Source organism: Cydia fagiglandana, chromosome Z (assembly GCF_963556715.1).
Source record: "Cydia fagiglandana chromosome Z, ilCydFagi1.1, whole genome shotgun sequence".
Taxonomy (NCBI): domain Eukaryota; kingdom Metazoa; phylum Arthropoda; class Insecta; order Lepidoptera; family Tortricidae; genus Cydia; species Cydia fagiglandana.
Genome location: NC_085959.1, coordinates 34,931,185 through 34,949,193, shown reverse-complemented (window position 1 = coordinate 34,949,193; position 18,009 = coordinate 34,931,185). Strand labels below are relative to the sequence as shown.

The 18,009-nt window shown below is 37.4% G+C and overlaps 3 protein-coding genes and 1 long non-coding RNA gene across 6 annotated transcripts in view; 1 reads left to right on the top strand and 3 right to left on the bottom strand.

The window, feature by feature from the left end:
• LOC134678581 (uncharacterized) overlaps positions 1–18,009 on the bottom strand; it is a 38,220-nt gene that overhangs the window by 15,269 nt on the left and 4,942 nt on the right. The window lies entirely within an intron of this gene.
• Positions 1,410–3,281, bottom strand: LOC134678169 (uncharacterized). The gene is made up of 4 exons (XM_063536624.1): positions 3,144–3,281; positions 2,840–2,981; positions 1,964–2,640; positions 1,410–1,661 (listed from the first exon to the last, which is right to left on the bottom strand). The coding sequence occupies exons 1-4, from the start codon at positions 3,228–3,230 to the stop codon at positions 1,422–1,424; spliced, it is 1,146 nt and encodes a 381-aa protein (XP_063392694.1). The 5' UTR covers positions 3,231–3,281; the 3' UTR covers positions 1,410–1,421.
• LOC134679163 (nucleoside diphosphate kinase) lies at positions 4,319–4,964 on the top strand. The gene has a single exon (XM_063538035.1). The coding sequence runs from the start codon at positions 4,344–4,346 to the stop codon at positions 4,851–4,853; it is 510 nt and encodes a 169-aa protein (XP_063394105.1). The 5' UTR covers positions 4,319–4,343; the 3' UTR covers positions 4,854–4,964.
• On the bottom strand, positions 5,881–17,405 carry LOC134678557 (zinc finger protein 665-like). 3 transcript variants are annotated; one of them, XM_063537173.1, is made up of 11 exons: positions 17,237–17,391; positions 16,681–16,873; positions 13,894–14,206; positions 13,467–13,592; positions 13,046–13,192; positions 12,541–12,675; positions 11,676–11,979; positions 10,951–11,041; positions 10,539–10,615; positions 9,741–9,898; positions 5,881–9,016 (listed from the first exon to the last, which is right to left on the bottom strand). In XM_063537173.1, exons 2-11 carry the CDS (start codon positions 16,810–16,812, stop codon positions 8,886–8,888), a joined length of 1,614 nt encoding a protein of 537 aa, XP_063393243.1. In that variant the 5' UTR covers positions 16,813–16,873; positions 17,237–17,391; the 3' UTR covers positions 5,881–8,885. The 3 variants fall into 3 exon arrangements, with proteins under 3 accessions (XP_063393243.1, XP_063393245.1, XP_063393244.1); XM_063537175.1 differs by having other exon boundaries at positions 16,859–16,873; positions 17,237–17,386; XM_063537174.1 differs by lacking the exon at positions 16,681–16,873 and having other exon boundaries at positions 17,237–17,405.

Sequence of the window (18,009 nt, the reverse complement as noted above, 5' to 3'; positions counted from 1 at the left end):
TTATGCCGACATCTTTCACCGACATTGTAGCCGACCGAGCCGACCGACACAAGGTCATAGTGTTGTCATACTCACTATGATGTCTTAGAAACGGGTAAAATGTATACTGCAGATAATTAATCAATAAATTATGTAATTTATGTAAATGCACATATTTATAAAAACGAATAATTCAACCAGATTAAGGAATTAATAACAAAAATTAAATATATAATTCAAATTACAATTGCACAAACGACTTATAATTACAATATTTTTTCTAATAATCACTATTCCATTATTTTTATTTTGTGACCATGTATTTTCATAAAGACTCGAACACGACAAGCTGCATAAGTTTGTCACATACCATAGTTCACACACTGTCATTGATATGTGACACGAATGTATGGGAATTCATACGCCCTACCGTGAAAAACTATTTCAAAATTTCTGTATCTGAGAGCGATAACACAATTTTAATTTTTGTTTTTCACGGTAAGCCATCTCATACCCATTTCCCATTAGACGGAACGGAATTCTGCACGGAATAATATTCATAGCATGAATTGCGTCATTGAATCAGTTGGTTACGGGTGCGCCCGTAACGCCGAGTATCTACTTGTGTATACCTACATTTAACTTCTGTTTTTCTACGCATTTCGAGTAGGAGCTATGGATCTCTAGGTTTGTCTTAATAGTCTACAACTCCAGAGACGCAATAATCAAATTACCGGTTAGTTGTTTAAATCTCTTGTGAACCAGCAAGATGATACTTTTTGCGCATCTCACGTTAAGAGTCGATTAGGTACTTACCAAAGAATTTAGGTACCTTATGAATTTTATTGTGACAGGGAGTTCTAAGATATTATTAATCCGAGAAGGTCCATTTGATCTTACCCATCAGTTCCTGTTTAGTTATTTCCATATTTATTTATTTATCGTATGGCAATAGTCACACTTATTAAATTTACACTTAACATCAAAATTTACAATTCCGCAGATACAAACTCGCGTTTGTTGTCAGGTTTTTAAAATCCTCAACCGGGCCATTATATCTGGTAACAGCTAGGGCACTGAAATATCATGTGATGTATGGTCTGTTCTGGGTGTCCACACTCGCACGCCGCCGACTCGCTCCACCCCCACTTGTGCCAGAGGTACGCACAGTTGCCAATACCAGTCCTTAGACGGTTCAGTGCACACCGTATTTTCATATTTCCATAATTTTCTGAGTATGACAAACGACAATAACAAACTGTTATTCTCGACTCACAGCACCTATCTTATTTCATCGCAAAGAATTTTCATGTTTTTTGTAACCTAAAGGTGACAGTAGTTAATAAGTAATTCAATTCAATGTTATGTTGAATTTAATGATAGCATGTAGGTACTCATACTGTTTATAGAATAAAGCAAACTATGTACGTATCTTTCACCATTTAATCATATAAACTCGGGGTGTTTATATTCAAATATCCTGTACAAACCAGCCACTTTGGACCTTGGCTAAGTGGATATCGTTGATTACACCTATGAGGTTTGACATATCTTCGAGTATTTGATCCACTGACCAAACTCTTGAACAAACGAGTGTTATCTTTGTTAAATGTACCCTCTGAAAGTTCTTGCAGAAGTGGAACATATTCTGGTTTTGATAATTCCATTGTAATGCGCTTCATCTAAAAACAATAATTTTATATGGGTACCTATCTCATGGGGGAGGCCTATGTTCAGCAATGGACGTCTTATGGCTGAGATGATGATGACCTATCCTAATAACTCCATAAAATAAATAAAATACAGGCACCTGTAATAATATGTTACACAACGAATGCCGCAAAAATATCTGACACTATCCTATTTGTAGAGCCATAAGAGCGTGTCGCATATTTTTGCAACCTTTGAAAAGTAACATATTATTGCAGGTACACAATCAACATACAAAGTATAATAGCTTTAAATGTAACGTTCTTTTCCTTACCACAATATTAAGTTGAGGATCATTTAATGGCGTTGTAATAGGTCCAAGTAAAACAACACTGCTGTTTTGACTAAGACTGTCAGGGTCTACATATATAATATCTGAGCCTTGGTCATTTGGAATTTCATCGTTGATAATGAGGAACATTTGTTCATACTGCAGGTTTGTTGACTGATTGTTGTCATGTGAATTAGAGATACTTAATAAAGGCTCATATGATGGTAAGTTCACATTTGCCTCTTTTGTTTTTTTTGTTTTACTAGACTTGCAGCATAACTTTTTTAATTGTGCTGTTAATATATCAAACAAGAGTTCTTTGTTTTCTTCAATTTCGTCGCTACTAATGTCAAGGATATTTGATACAGGACCAATATGCAACAAATTTTGGATTTTTTGATGTGCCATATAATTTGGGTCAGCGCCAACTTTAACGTTGTAAGGTTCGACTTCCTTATTATCTATTCTAAAGAAAGCTGATCCACGATCTGTGCCTTTATAAGGAACATGTAGAGAAGTATCTTTTCTATTATTTCGTTTTTTTTCCTTATTTATACTTTTCCCAATGGTTTTGATATCTGTTCCATCAAAATTGTCTTGCTTTTGTTTTTTTTTAAGCAATGAAATTAATTCTGGATCAGATAATTTTGAAAACAAAATTGTGGTATCATCATTTGAATCTAAAAAGGTAAAAAGTAAATTACAGTTAACTATAATATTCATAAGTGGGTGTACAGATAATTGTTGAACAAAAAAAGTGACCTACAATGATTGACAAATGCCCTATGTTATACAATACGTACTTACTATTATAATGTAATGCTTACGCTTACCAATACTTAAGCTTTCCAAAAAATATTTCAAAGTATACCTAGTTACCTTGAGCGACCACAGCTGTTTTAGGCAAGTCGGATTCTTTCGCTACAAAGTGGTTTGATAAAAGCATTGACGCTATATCCTTGGCCTGATCTAAACCCTCATGTAGGAAATGTTTGGTTGGCTTAGCTGCTGAGAAATAAACCTAGAAATAAAAAAGGAACAGAAAACATTTTACTTGTACCTACAATCCTGTATTTATTTTAGACTATAATTAGTGTGCGTGTTAATTAACACTTATGAATAAGAAACGTTTAAATGTGAATTATTGGTTTCATAGTGGGAATACTATGTTAACAAAACTTACACAATAAAATATAAAAATCAATTTGTAACTCATATTGAGTATAATGCTGGTTGCAATCTGCACAGAAAATGGCAATTTATTATTCATATTTCATTACACGAATGACTGCCCAGTAATTGAGTTGAAATCAATTGTCTGTGAAGAATTTTATGATTAGTCACAAAAAATAACAATGATTGTTCGTTGCCTTGACTGCTAAGTTAAGATAAGTTATCACTTATCAAGACAGACAGACTTAACGAGTTTAAGACCACCAAAAAAAGTCTACAACGGATTTGACAGCCCACGCAGTGGAAGTGTCATTTATACGTCATAATTTCATAGAAGTTTGACGTTTAAAATAACACTTGCACTGCGTGGGCTATCAAATCCACTGCGGACTATTGGTCTGACTCTAACAACATCACATTTAGTGATAACATTGACACATATACCCTAGTTCCCCAATGCAATCTCTTTGATCCGACAGGGACTGGGTCCAGTTTATAGTGCGACATAAAAAGTATTTTCGGCTACGCTAGGGCTATAGAAAGTTAGCGTTAAAACCTCCTGTTAGCTCGATATTCGCTTATACTCGTAGTTTTTAAGCTGATCGTTTAGGACTATGTGAGTTCTAAATAGTCAGCTTAAAAAAATTAAACTATACGTACGTACCCCATATTAGGTCCTAAGGGGCTACCGCGAAAACAGAAAATCACAAATTGCGGGGATCTTTCTCTTTTACTCCAATGAAGTTAGTTAGTAGCGTTAGTCTAAACTGATAGAGAAAAATGCCCGCAATTTGCGAACTTCGATTTTCGCGGTTATAGCCCTGTTTTAATTGTGACTTTCCATAGAGAAGGGTCCTGTGGGTAACACACTATCATACTCCACTGCGACCTTGATGCGTTGCTCCCTTGTGAGAGCGCGAAAAAGATATCTGCTGAGTCGGGACCATTTTGTGACCGTGTTGTGTTACCTACTTGTTGTTTAATTATTTTTTTTGTCACGAATAAACTCTATTATATTCTAAAGTCGCGGCGCGGTGCGACAGTGTGTTACCACTTTAAGTGTGATTCTCAATATGATTGAAAAGAGTCCTTTGACAAACTATAGATGGCAGCACTTTGCAAAGGGGTAAATGTAGTAAATACTGTAGCAACATTTTGATTACGCAGCCGTGACGACACGTTCCACGAAACTTCCTCTTTCCTTTTTCGTATGATCGCCACTTTGCTGTTCGCGTTCTCGACGATAGCCGACTTTATAATGGCGGAACCACGTGAAAGAACTTTCCTCATGATCAAGCCTGATGGCGTTCAACGTGGAATCGTCGGCACCATTATTGAGCGCTTTGAGAAGAAGGGCTTCAAGTTGGTGGGCCTCAAATTCATGTGGCCGTCCGAAGAACTACTCCAGAAGCACTACAGCGATTTGGCGTCCCGGCCTTTCTTCCCCGGACTAGTGAAATACATGAGCTCAGGCCCAGTGGTACCCATGGTTTGGGAAGGTCTAAATGCTGTGAAAACAGGACGTCAAATGCTCGGCGCTACTAACCCAGCTGATTCTCTACCCGGCACTATTCGTGGCGATCTCTGCATCGAAGTTGGACGTAACATCATCCACGGCTCCGACAGTGTTGAATCGGCTAAGAAAGAAATTGCCCTCTGGTTTTCCGAAAAAGAAATCGTCGGATGGACCCCAGCTGCTGAGAAATGGGTTTACGAATAAACTATAATTCCTAAGTTTAATATTCCAATCGCTAACCTAAAATTCCATGGTGTTGAGGTTAAGTGGTTTTTAAGATATGCATTAATTTACAAATAAACTCATAAAATAATATATTTGTTTGTTAATTGTTTCCTACACATCCTTTTTCAATTTTCAACCTCATGGTCGATATAACCAAGCATATGGTATAGTCACATAGTATAAGTGTAAGTTACCTTACACTTGACTATGATTTATACATTTTACTCTTTGATTTATACATAGTTCGTTGTTTTTATAACATTAGAAAAAAGGTATTCTTAACAATCTTGTCGTGTCTTTTTAATCATAAGTCATAACCCTCCTTTTGCGTAGCCGTAGTCGGGTAAAAAGACAAGATCGCGTAGTTTTTTTCTAATGCTAAAGAATGTAGTGCACGCGCGTTCTGTGTTCATTTTAAAGATTTATTATTACTACTTACTATAAATTACAAACAACATGGTAAATTAGACAACAGGATTCCAAAGGGCAGACTAAATTTCAACTGCTGTACTGAAACAGTATCTTTAATTGGTGGTCAAGAAATTTAAAAATTGCAACCTGACCAAGATTTTTATTTGTTTAGGAATAAACACTTCCATGATAATTGGGTGTAAAAGCTAGCAACTCTAGTTAGCTTAAGCGGGTACTAAAAAAATCTGCACTACTGAGCACCCCCCATGTGCTACCCAAAGAGAAAAGTAAACAAGGCTCCGGCTTGGTCGACTTGTTTGACGCGCCACACCAAATTAAAATCGTTCCCCGGGTTTTGCAGTCGAAATAGATGGCGCTAATAATTATATTAAGGTCCAAAAAAAATGGGGTTTGTTATATAGAAGTGCCTCGCCCGAAGCATTGTTCTGTGTGTGGATTCTATATCTTAATAGAAACTAGAAAAGGTTAAAATAAATTGTTAAGGAATTCGATCCATCCAGGTGGTAACTTAGCAGGGATTTGGTACGATTGCAGATTGTTGAATGGGCTAGTAAAACAAGAAATGAAAACAATATTGTGCTCTAGACAATTTTATCTATAATTAATATCTTAAAAATGGTTACTCTAACTTACATATTAAAATAATAACATCACTTTGATGTAATAGTGCAATGCTTTCAGATGAGCTGCACTTACTTCATAATAATGCATTATCTAAAAATTTTATTGCAAAGAATATAACACATCTCGGCGGAGCATGATATTGATAATGAGTAATGACTATAATCTGCAAGTGCATCCCATCAATAATAAACAAAACCTTTGATTACAAATTTCAGGATATATGCTAGAATACTAGTGTTGAATCGTTCGTTAGTTTTCCGGTACAACGTTAATGATAGTTAAAATGCTATTGGTGTATTGCGAGTAAGTAAATGAAATCAGAGTTGCAATCACGGTGTTGTCGCCGTCAGTAGGAGTAGCACCTGAAATATTCAAATGTGTACAAAACATTCGCACATACCTACATCGTAGCATGGCAATGACAAGTCTGTGCCTACATCCGAGCCGCGTCGCGCTCACCGCGTTGCATTTGCGGTGTTTCGCCTTTTGTTTTACCACCAATGATATTTTTTCGTATTTTAATAGTGTCGTAGTCTAGTCAAATGTACAACTTTGTCGCTTACTATAGTCCGTTTTTTTTAGCATTAGAAAGAACTTCGCAGAAGTAAGCTTGTGGTTCCAAATCCGGCACTTCTAGCAGTAATAATTTGAAGTAAATTATATGTATTGACCATGCTAAATTAGATAATTCAGTAATTATTAACAAATAACGAGCCTGATAAAAACTCCACGCTTGCTTCTGTGGAGTTCTTTCTAATGCTAAAAAAAACGAACTATATAAGGGCGAGATTTGCGTGTATCTTTATACGAATAACATGTCAAATCAAAGAGTCCTTATGGCAAGCGACAAAGTGGGAGTTTACTTGTTTACTATAATCCACCTTCTCGGAAAAATTGTCTTAATTTCTCGGGTTAGAAACTACTATAAAAATTGGATGTTATGAACAAGAATAATAAATAAAAATAAATAAATATTGGGGACATCTTTACACAGATCAACCTAGCCCCAAACTAAGCAAAGCTTGTACTATGGGTACAAGGCGACGATATACATACTTATATAGATAAATACATACTTATATACATAGAAAACACCCATGACTCAGGAACAAATATTAGTGTTCATCACACAAATAAATGCCCGAATAAATTAAAGGCGTCGGTTGCGGCGATATTCTAAAAAGTTCTCTAAGTATTTCTTTCTAGCGTTGTATCGGAATAATAACGCATATTCTATCACTAGACTAGACCAAATTGTACCAAACTGGAATTTGATCAAATCTCAGATTAAACGTCAAATTCCAATAGACTAATCTTGAGACACGTAGTCGAATATGTGCCTGTCAAATTAAATTACAATAATTTATATTGCGATTAAGTATCTCACAGCACTAACATGTAAGTATATTTAGATTAGCCCACAGATCTCCTGCATTTAATCTAATTCCAGTTTGGTCTAATGAGTGCTTAACACATTTCGGGTCATGTCACAGTTATAACTATTTACAAGGGTAAGAGAAACGTTACAACAATTTTCGACATTTTAATTATTTAAACGTGATTATGTTTACCAAATCTGCATAATTTTGGTTTAAGTAGGAAAGGAATGCCCAAGCACTATCACTTTAAAATTGTGCAAGTCAGATTTGGAAAACGCAACCACGGCACAAGAATATCTTGCTAAATCCACAGCCAATCACAATTTGTCAAATGAACATGTGCAGTGTTTACGAGAGAATAATTAAAAAATACTATGTCATATGAATTCAATAATTGAAAATTCACGTTTGGTTTGATAACATTGCCTCGTCATATTGGAGACACGTCCATTAGGCAGCGTGCCTGTGTTTATGTCGTACATAAACACAATATTGCTCTTGACATTCCGTGGCTAGTTTTTCTCAGCAAACAAGGAAATTTTGATACCAGTGTTTCTGAACGACTAGTATCCAGATTGACTTGTTATCTACCTATGCTCCGTTTTTTTTTTCAGATTAGAAATTTTATAACGTAAATAGTAGTGGTAACTTGTTTTCTCCATAATTAAATCTGAGTAACTACGCACTGACTTATAGTGTTGTTTACATATTATTGTACAGCAATATTAGATACCATAGGAAACCTAGAATTCAGAAAATAAAATTACCACTACTTTTGAAGATAGAAAAAATCTAATGTAAAATAAACGGAGTATAGGTGTACAATACAGAATGGCGGAGAATCAGGCCCCAACCAGAATATGATTGGAGTTGACTGATTTACTATATCCTTACGTCAAAATGAGTAAGGATTGACCTTCGTCCTATCCTAATTGCCACTCGATAATAATAATAAACTTTACACTTTACCAGATAAACTGTTCTACAATTTATTTTGGCTCTGACCACTTTATTTAAAATTTGAAAATTAGAGCCGCTTTTTTATATACAATTACATTTATTTACATACATGGAGTAATATAATTAAAAAAAAACTACAAATAGAATTAACTGTAATATGTACATTAAACGGCTAGCGAATGTCCCAAATCAACACATCAAAAAATTTAATTAAAATTATTTAAAACGGCATTTCTCTATTTTATTGCTAATATATATAATCATTAATCACTTGTTAATAAAAAAATAATATTATTGTATTGAATAATAGTCAAGTTGGGCTAAGAGGCGCGTTCGAGAACAAGACATTTCATATTAAGGTAGATATCTACCAAGGAATGAAACATAAACTGGCAGTGTTTAGCGCACCCCTGCCACCCGCGCGTCCAAGTCACTTGTTTTATTGCTAACGAGAGGTAATTAATACTTACTGTTCGTATAGGATAACATGTGATTCGTAAAACCTTGTACTCGCTAACATTGTACCATTCATGATTGAGATATACAATGTTCTTGTTATATTTCCGAAAAATACTATGTAGGGTGGGGTATGAAAAACTTAAAAAGATTATCAGACTCAGAGCGTCTGGTCGCCGTGTAACTCCACTTCCACGGCTGGTTGCGAGTTCTGCTGGTCGGCTTGCTGCGTCGCTTGCTCGAGCTCCGCCTGGTTTTGTTGTAGTCTTGATGGAAGCGGCGTTGTTTGACCTGACAAGGAAATATATGACTAAATTATCCTTCGCTAATGTCGGGGAGAGTGTAGATTATGAAAAAACGCTGCTTATCTCCATAATTTTAACTTTTATTAACCTTTAGAAACTCCACAGACGGCAATTGACGTCAACGCAAAATCGCCACAACGACGCCACGCCAAAGACGGCATTTGACGTCGATCGTTTTTAGATAAAAATCTACTGAAACTGAACACCCCACTTTTAGGTTGGCATTATTTATTTATTAAACTAAATTTTACCCCCGTGGCGTCAGTGGCACGGCAAATGGATGCGCCGTTTGGCGTCCAAAAGGTTAAATATAAGACAAACTAAATTCAGATACAAAACTAAAGCTGCTGGGGCTTGAGAGGCTGTATCTGCTATAAGAGTTACTGACGCGCTATGCTACACAACTCTAAACCGTTGAAGCACCGACGAGGAAATATTAGTTTTTCGATTGGCGTTTATTGGGCTATGGACACTCCCCGACAGTTACTTACATAGCGATTCACAGCATTGAGGGACCTACTGATAGAGTTAGGCCAAAAAATGTCTGCAACGATTTTAATAGCACATGCAGTGCAAGTGTTATTTTAAACGTTAAACTTCTATGAAAATATGATTTATAAATAACGCACTGCGTATGCTATCAAAATCATTGCAGACTTTTCTTGGTCTAACTCTAGTAACATTAGTAATGGTAAAATAAGATCACTTACCATACTTATCATGGATTCCTCTATGTCTCTTCAACGCGAATCGGTCGGCAAACGCGGCGGTGCAAATATCGCACTTAAACGGTTTCTCGCCCGAGTGCACTTTAGCGTGATTCTTCAGGTGAGCGGCTTGACTGAACGCGGAGCCGCAAGTATCGCACCTGTAACAAAACTCGCCTTTAGTAGTCTGAGAATAAGACGATTTAGTTGGCATGCGAACTCGCATGCGATTTTAGTTAAATTGCGGACTGTTGGTTACGCCCAAATCGACCGACCGATCAAAAACCGCAATGAAATGAAATTCGCATCGCCTAAGGCGCAACATAGGAAAGTATTTTAACATAGGTCAATTAAATTGATGGTATGGTATATAAAACCGATAGGATTCAAACACATTTTTCATGGTTCGTTACAAAATCTAATACTTTATTGGGTATTCAATATTTGTTACATCAGTTTTTACTATAGGTATATTATATAATCTGTGCTATAGGTATGTTACTGAGCCAGTTGGTAAGAAGTTATTATGTATAGACAGCTACGGACTGGTTAAAGTCTTGGCTGCATGAAGCTGACTTGTGTTATGTTAAGTAAAAATGTATAAACAAGTTTCAGCCCCATAACTCAGCTACCTTCTACTTGAAAATCACCAAGCAACCAGGGCAAAGTAGTAGACCTACAATATTTTTGATAAACAATAATGGATATGCCAATATGCTTCATATCATAGATAGAGAAATAAGAAGTAAGCATCGGCTAACCATCCCGTGTACTAAGTCCGTAACGTAGTTAAGTACTCACTTGTACGGCTTCTCCCCAGTGTGGATTCGCCGATGGTTCCATAGCGTAGCGTGCCTCGCGAAGCCCTTGTCACACACCTGCACAATGGAGATTACAATAAGATCAAGAGTGTTCATAAACGCCTTGGCCACGGAACGCACACCGACCGCCATACATGGTTGAAAAACAAATGTATGACGGTCGGCTTCTGCGTTGAGGCCGAGTTTCGTACTAGATACTAACCCCCTAATTTATAAACGCGCTACAAGCCTCAATTAGCTAATAATCGTTTGTAAGAAAGGGATAAAACATAATTTGACAAAATTAGGGTTAGTAATTTGGCCTTTTATATGGGCCTGTCGGGGTCTGAGTTACCCAATTGGGGAGTCAGTTTGTTACATTTTTCTCAGTAATTTAGTTGGTGGATTCTTACCTCGCAAACATATGGTTTTTCTCCAGAATGCGTCCTCTCGTGGTTCTTCAGATGTGGCGACTGTGAGAACTGCATACCACACGTGTTACACCTGTACAAATATACGGCGTAAATATGTCAGTATGAAATTAAGGCCCCCCCCCACATCTGGCGTCTTTCGAGCGTCGGAGTCTACAATTCTATGGCCGCTGCTCGACGCAACGTCGACGCAACCGCGCAGCGAGGTCATTTTCTATAGCGCTGACCAGACGCCGACGCTCGAAAGACGCTAGATGTGGGGGGGCCCTAACCCTTTGTGTCTCGCGGACGCGATGTGCACAGGTGCGTGTGTGTAAACGTGCACGTGCGCGTTGTAATATACAGTTCCTTATGACAGACAGCACACCGCTTCCATGACGTTTGCGTGCGCGGCTTAACAAGCGCATTCAGCCGATGTGCTCTGACCTTAAGACAAGGTAGAAAAGTTACACCTAAGTCCTACACGGACGCGATATCGAACACACGATTTTTTTTAAATGTATAAATTAAAAAGTCAATAATCACTGGGACTCGAGGGCTTAAGGAAACTGCTCTGATTTCGGAGTGAGTGAATAGCGACCACCTACAACTACATTGTGGAACTAATTAACATCAAATACTGAGCAATATATAATTTATTTAGATGTAAAGATATACTTCTTTACATCTAAATAAATTATATACAAATAAAACAAAAAGTAATTTACCTATAGGGTTTTTCTCCCGTATGAATTCGGGAGTGATTCTTGAGATAGACGGCCTTCGCAAAAGCAATGCCACATATTCCACATTTAAAGTTCTTCTCCCCGGAGTGCAGCTTCTTGTGAGACCACAGCGAGGAGTATCTAGAGAAGGAGCCACCGCAGATATTGCAGTGGAAGGGCTTGTCGGTGTTGGACTGATTAAGCTTGTTCTTGTTGCCGCCTACGAATATGATGCCCGAGCCGTTGCAATTCTGGCACTTGGTCACGGAAGCAAGGTTTCTCTTTTTCACAGGATGATGGCCGGGCACTGTAATAATGATGCAACAGTCAACGTTTTTGTTTATTAAATAAGCTAAAAAATTCAAGATAAGTGATTGCGATGAACTACCTGACCTTTTCGTTTTACAATATTTATATTCGCGTTCTTAAGAGCTAGGGTCGCGTTAGTATTTATAGGTCCGTTAGCAAATTGATTGGTAATACAATTGCCAAAGCAAATGCTACCATCTACCGGTCTCGTACGTGTTCTTGTGCATAGTAGGTTCTGCCATCTTGTGGGTTACGTCGGAAGTATAAACTTCATATTTACTCCTCGTGCCAAAAATGTGACGGCTCCTATGCTGCCCCCTATAGTTCATGTTCATGCACGCTCCCTATTGAAGAACCTTTCGCGCAATAACTTTCTCGGATATTAAATTCTTATTGGTAACGATATTGTAGAGCATTCAAACAGACTGATATAATACTTGTTGACTCATTAATGGCTAAACATACACAAAATAATGAATAATAGTTCTCGTTGAATCATGGATATGTGTAGGCACTAAAGGAATATGTACAATGGCATGTAACCATACAAGTGGCTTACAAGGCTTTTGCTGCTGAGACTGCTGCTGCGGCTGCGCCGTGGCAAGGGGGTCGGAGGTGGGCTGCACCCCGCTCACGCCGCCCACTTCAAACTTGACGTTGTCTTCTGACGTCACGAATATTTGCGTGGCGTTCACTGTGCGACACAAAAGTATGACATGCTTAGCATGATTAGCGTTGTCGTGCGCGTCGCTCTTGACATGTGGAGTCGCGCGCGACAACGCAAGTTATGCTATGCAGCATGACAAGTTAAGCAGATAACCAACAAAAAAAAATGACTAGTGCCGCAGTGGGCCTTCACAACATCTTACAAATAACTAAGTTGGTCTGGAAGTCGTGTTTCAAATATAAACTGATGAACAATATTTAAAAATTAAAGATATGAAGTATTTCAGTAAGTGTAATGTAAAAACCACCCAAATTTTTTTTATAAGAAACTACTGGTCTATTTTTTACGAATTATGTTATATTTTTTATATGCAATTAAAATAGCAAGTACAACATACTTTGATTGTTTCTCTGTTGTTCAACAGAATCTTGTGCAATGCAGTTTTCACAACGGATGAGCTTGGGTCCCTTCCTCTTAGGGTTACTGGTGATGGGGCCTCCACATGTGATGCATTTTTGAACTTTATCAACCAGTATGGGTTTGGCTGAAAAATAAAAAGCAACTTAATTATGGGGAAACATATTTGTTAGGTAATTAAATATAACGCTGTAAGGAATGGTAAGTGTACATAATGGCAGAGCAAATTAGAGATTTATCATAAAAGTTATAAATTATAATCTTGACTCTAGTCTTCTTGTTTTTTTTTAAAACACCTGATCTCCTCTAGCATACTGTTAAACCTCGTCTACTGTCTTCCTGTCTATCCTAGTGCTAAGAATTAACTAACAAAATGGTAACATAATAACAAATTAACTTACTATCTTGCAACTGAACATGGTGCTGTTGCTGTTCAGATGTGTCAGAAGATAGAATTTGTATGTGAGGGGGCATGGCAACCTCATTGCCGCCACCGACACCTGTGGCTACAACTGTGATATTACCTTCTGCAATAAAAAAAATAGTAATGTATAAATTATATTTACAGTAATTTCAATATATTTAAATATTTGAACACAAAGCGGCAAATATGTAATAAAACGCTTTGAGTGCATTAATGTAAAAAAAAATTAGTAGCTCAATATTTTAAGTTCAAAATGGTTGTATCAGTAAAACGTGAACCAGTTTAAAAATAAATTAGACAAGCATATTATATTTTATTTATATCTGCAACTAATTCTTGATAACATAACTGCCTGCCTGCTTATTAAATAATAATAAATATAGCTGCATAAACATGTCTTTTACCTGAATCCTGGGCATGTATCCTTTTGTGTGCATTAAGTAGTGTAAGGTGGCCAAACATAAGCCCGCACACATCACATTTGAAACTTATATTAGATATGGTATTCTGTATTCCATTTGGAGCAATCTGCATCTGGTTGACCAGAGCATAGTTGTAGGAGAATGGTTGTGCGATGTAGCATGTTTTGTCATCACTGGTGGTGAGCTGGGCGATGTTCACGGCTCCGGAGACCCCACCGGAAGCACTGGTCGCTCCCGATCCAATCTTACCAATCATGTTCACGTTGGATGTGGTGTAACAGAATGTGGGAAATTCCTGGGAATACACAATGACACACATTTAGTAGTGCTCCCAAATGTTAGCTCTTTGTGGAGAAAGCTTTGGTTGATATTGAAGCATAAAGTATATCTGCCACCTTAGCTTGCAGTCTGTGATAACAGTACTTTGTCAGGCTCTACCTTAATAATGTTCCATGTTAGATTGTTCAAGCCTATTTTTATACCTATGTATGAAATAAAGATAAAAACTGACAATTATTATTGAAATAACAAATTTAGAAAAAAATAATTATTGCATAATAAATAAATTATATATATGTTTGATGCATGTTTGACTTTATTGCTATGCAAACCTAAGTTTTTTTATATACCAAACAAGCATACGACCCGCTTGATGGTAAGCCGTCACCGTAGCCTATGGACGCCTGCAACCCCAGGGGTGTTACATGCGCGTTGCCGACCTTTTAAAAGTATCAAGTTATCATTAGCATGCCAGCATTTATTTAGCTCAGCATAGCAATAATGTAGTGTATTCCTCAATAATTACAAGACTGTATCTACAGTCATGTCTTCTTTGCCTGTCCCTCTTCCCAGTTTATCTGGGGTCGGGTCTCCTTGTATGTCTGCGCCAGAGTGCTCTGTTCTGGCTTGTCTGCGTACTCAGGTTCTCTTTCTGGATCTCTCTCTGCATGTCTGACCACCAGGTGTTGGGTGGTCTTCCCCTTCCTCGGGATTGGTTGGGTATATTTAGGGCCTTTTTAACAGAATGGTCATCATCACGTCTAAGGATATGGCCATACCAGCGCAATCGACTTTCCTTTACTTTTTCAACTATTGGTGCTACCTTAAACGATCCCCTAATAAGTTCATTTCTGACCCTGTCCAATCGAGTCACTCCTCCCGCCCATCTGAGCATTTTCATCTCGCTTGTGTGGAGTTTTTGTTCGTGTACTTTCTTATAGGTCCAGCACTCTGCACCGTATGTCATGGCTGGTCTAACAACCGTTTTGTACACTTTCCCTTTTACTCTGATGGGCATTTTGTGATCGCAGAGGACACTCGATAATGATCTCCATTTAAGCCATCCGATGTTAATACGGTGATCTACGTCTTTATCAACTTTTGCATCAGAAGTAAGTACCGACCCTAGATATTTGAAACTGTTCACTTTGGGTAGTGCTTGATTGTCTATATAAATATTGCACCCAGTTTCTTCAGTGCCTCCAAAGTTACATTCTAAATATTCGGTTTTACTCCGGCTTATACGTAGCCCGTGGCTTTCTATGCGTGTTACCCACTGACAGAGTATTTCCTGAAGGTCTGTTGCAGTTTTCGATAGCAAGACGATATCATCCGCGTAAAGCATACATTCCGGTGTTGACTTTTGTATATCTCTGGTGATGTAGTCCAGTCCAATCTACAGTCATGTAATGTACATAAGTAAACCCTACACAGAATTCTAAAACTTGAAATTGCTATCAGTGGCGGCGCGTCAAACATATTCATTAGGCAAGCCGGGGCTAATTTGGCTTACATATTTCCTTTACAACTCTGCTCAAACGTCCAAAAACAGGCAAGCCGGTGGAAATCGGCTTTTATGGACGCGCCGCTACTGCTAGCTATCAAACAGCACAATTTAAATGAATGAGTGTCATTTCAGACCGCAATTTTTTTTATATTATTCGGAGGGCTGTGTGCAGGTCTATTTTCAGTATAAGTTTTTGCAGCCTTCTGACATATTTTCTATACATTTTTCTGTTATTATTGTTTTAATTGCTCAATCGCCACCAAGTTAATAAAATGGAATATATAATGGCCAATTATAGCTTTCTGTATTCATGAAAATTAATTACCATGATTGACCTAATTTCACAGTAATTATATGAAATAGCCCTAAATACCGCAAAAAGCTGCAGAAACTTGAAGATGAAAATTTATCTGTGCACCTGAACTCACTTGCTAACTAAATGGAGTAGAAGTGATTAAGCAATATAATTGAAACCCAAAAATGGAAGTGTCACTGTAACAAACTTAAATAATAATAAATCGCAGAGCCATATTATATGAAACATAATAAATGCAATTATTTTTGAAGAATGTATGGATTAAATAAAATGCACAAGCAGGATCCTACCACATAATATAATTGAAACTACAATTAACTTCATAAAATGAGTGTTGTTAGTTATACATAGCTTATGTTGTCTCACTATAATTTAATTGTTCAAGTTCTCCTAATACAATAAAAAGTTAAATGCAGATGGACCAAAACCTTGCCCAAATATTTCATCAACAATGTTAAAACTTTACCAGCACAGTCTCATATAACAGTAACATAATGAAATGTGTAGAAGGTTTTGTTGAAAACATGAGACCAACTTTACAACCGTTTACGCAGTTAGCATAAAACAAGTCTGAAATAGCGCGTTGTTGTGACCGAAGCGAGGGAGGAGAGCCTGACAGCATACATGTCTCCAGTGCCGTACAAGGCGAGGACACAAAGCATTATACCTGCTGCTGAGACTGTTGCGTTTGTTGTGCGGTCTTCTGCTGAGTATTCTCTATGTTCTTGCCTTGCGTCTTCTGGTCTTGGTACTGCAGCGTCGGGACGGAGCCGGTTTGCACGGCATTCGTCGTGAACATTTCGCCGTACTAACTATTTACTTACATTACTAATCATCACTCATACCTTTTATTCCCCGTACTGTAGATATAATAACATACATTAAGCCACAAATACGGTTACGCTAGGTTCAACTTAAAAGCGCGGCTAATTGTATGAAATGCGGTTACACGAAAGAGAGACTTCAAAACACATAGTGCGAAGGTAACGGGAAATATTTCTTATCAGTCTACTCTGCTCGTAAAAAGATCAGATGCTATGAAAGCAGAGTCTCAGTGCGTAGTCAATATGAAAGAAAAGGATGACGGACTATCTACGGGCTTCAGTAGAAGTAAACGGACGCCATTGTATATTCGACGAGAGACGCCGCGCTATGACCGTGTCGCCATGTACAAAGAAATGACTATGCGAATATAGCTATAGAAGATCAGAAATAACGCTTACCTTCTCTCCAATTTGATTATTTTCTTAGATAATTCATCTAAACTTCCAAATAATTAAGATTTGCTTGCTGTCTCACTTTAAAATCACACAATCCTCCATCTCACAAAAGAAACGAAATGGCGATACAAAAATAAAATGGCCGACAACAAGCTGACAACTAGACGCGTCCAATTTCTGACAATTGAATGTTGCCAGATCAGAGTTACAGATTAGGCTATTTATGTTGGCAATATTGTGTAAAGCTATGTCCCCATTAGTGAGTATTATATTCTTTGGTCCAATTTCATTCTAACAAAAGAAAAGAAAAAGGAATCTTCAAAATTTCCATTTTATTTCGCACAAGACCCAAAATTGCACTTAAAATAAAATGCTCGTCGCTCTCGTCATTCAAACACTGGTTAATCCTAAACTTAAGTAGCTAACACACTATCGCACCGCACCAAGGTCACTGCCAACTTAGCTTGGTCTAACCATTACCTTGTACGATTAAGTTGAAGAATTGTTGTCTGACTGTGGCATAGTGAAAAGTAAGATTATGATTATGGCAGTATATGCTTGTAGTAATACATGTGTGTGCCACCACAGCATCAAGACTAATGAGATATCTATTTTATGTTTGCTGCATTGGCAGAAGTATCTCATTTACATACCTGAACTATTCACTTCCCAAGGGGTTACAACAAAGAATTGCATTCGTTGCAATATAAATCCCATGATTTTCTAACTAAACTCATAAATGATAAACTATTAATTTACTATGAATGAATAAACCG

Excerpts from the sequence above, each read along its gene's own strand:
- LOC134678169 (XM_063536624.1), bottom strand. The coding sequence starts at position 3,230 with ATGAATAATAAATTGCCATTTTCTGTGCAGATTGCAACCAGCATTATA. Across the intron at positions 2,982-3,143 it reads TGATTTTTATATTTTATTGT|GTTTATTTCTCAGCAGCTAA; the intron begins GTAAGTTTTGTT and ends TTTTATTTCTAG. Across the intron at positions 2,641-2,839 it reads AACAGCTGTGGTCGCTCAAG|ATTCAAATGATGATACCACA; the intron begins GTAACTAGGTAT and ends TTACCTTTTTAG.
- LOC134679163 (XM_063538035.1), top strand. The coding sequence starts at position 4,344 with ATGATCGCCACTTTGCTGTTCGCGTTCTCGACGATAGCCGACTTTATA.
- LOC134678557 (XM_063537173.1), bottom strand. The coding sequence starts at position 16,812 with ATGTTCACGACGAATGCCGTGCAAACCGGCTCCGTCCCGACGCTGCAG. Across the intron at positions 14,207-16,680 it reads CGCAACAGTCTCAGCAGCAG|GAATTTCCCACATTCTGTTA; the intron begins GTATAATGCTTT and ends GTGTATTCCCAG. Across the intron at positions 13,193-13,466 it reads CCATGTTCAGTTGCAAGATA|CCAAACCCATACTGGTTGAT; the intron begins GTAAGTTAATTT and ends TTTATTTTTCAG.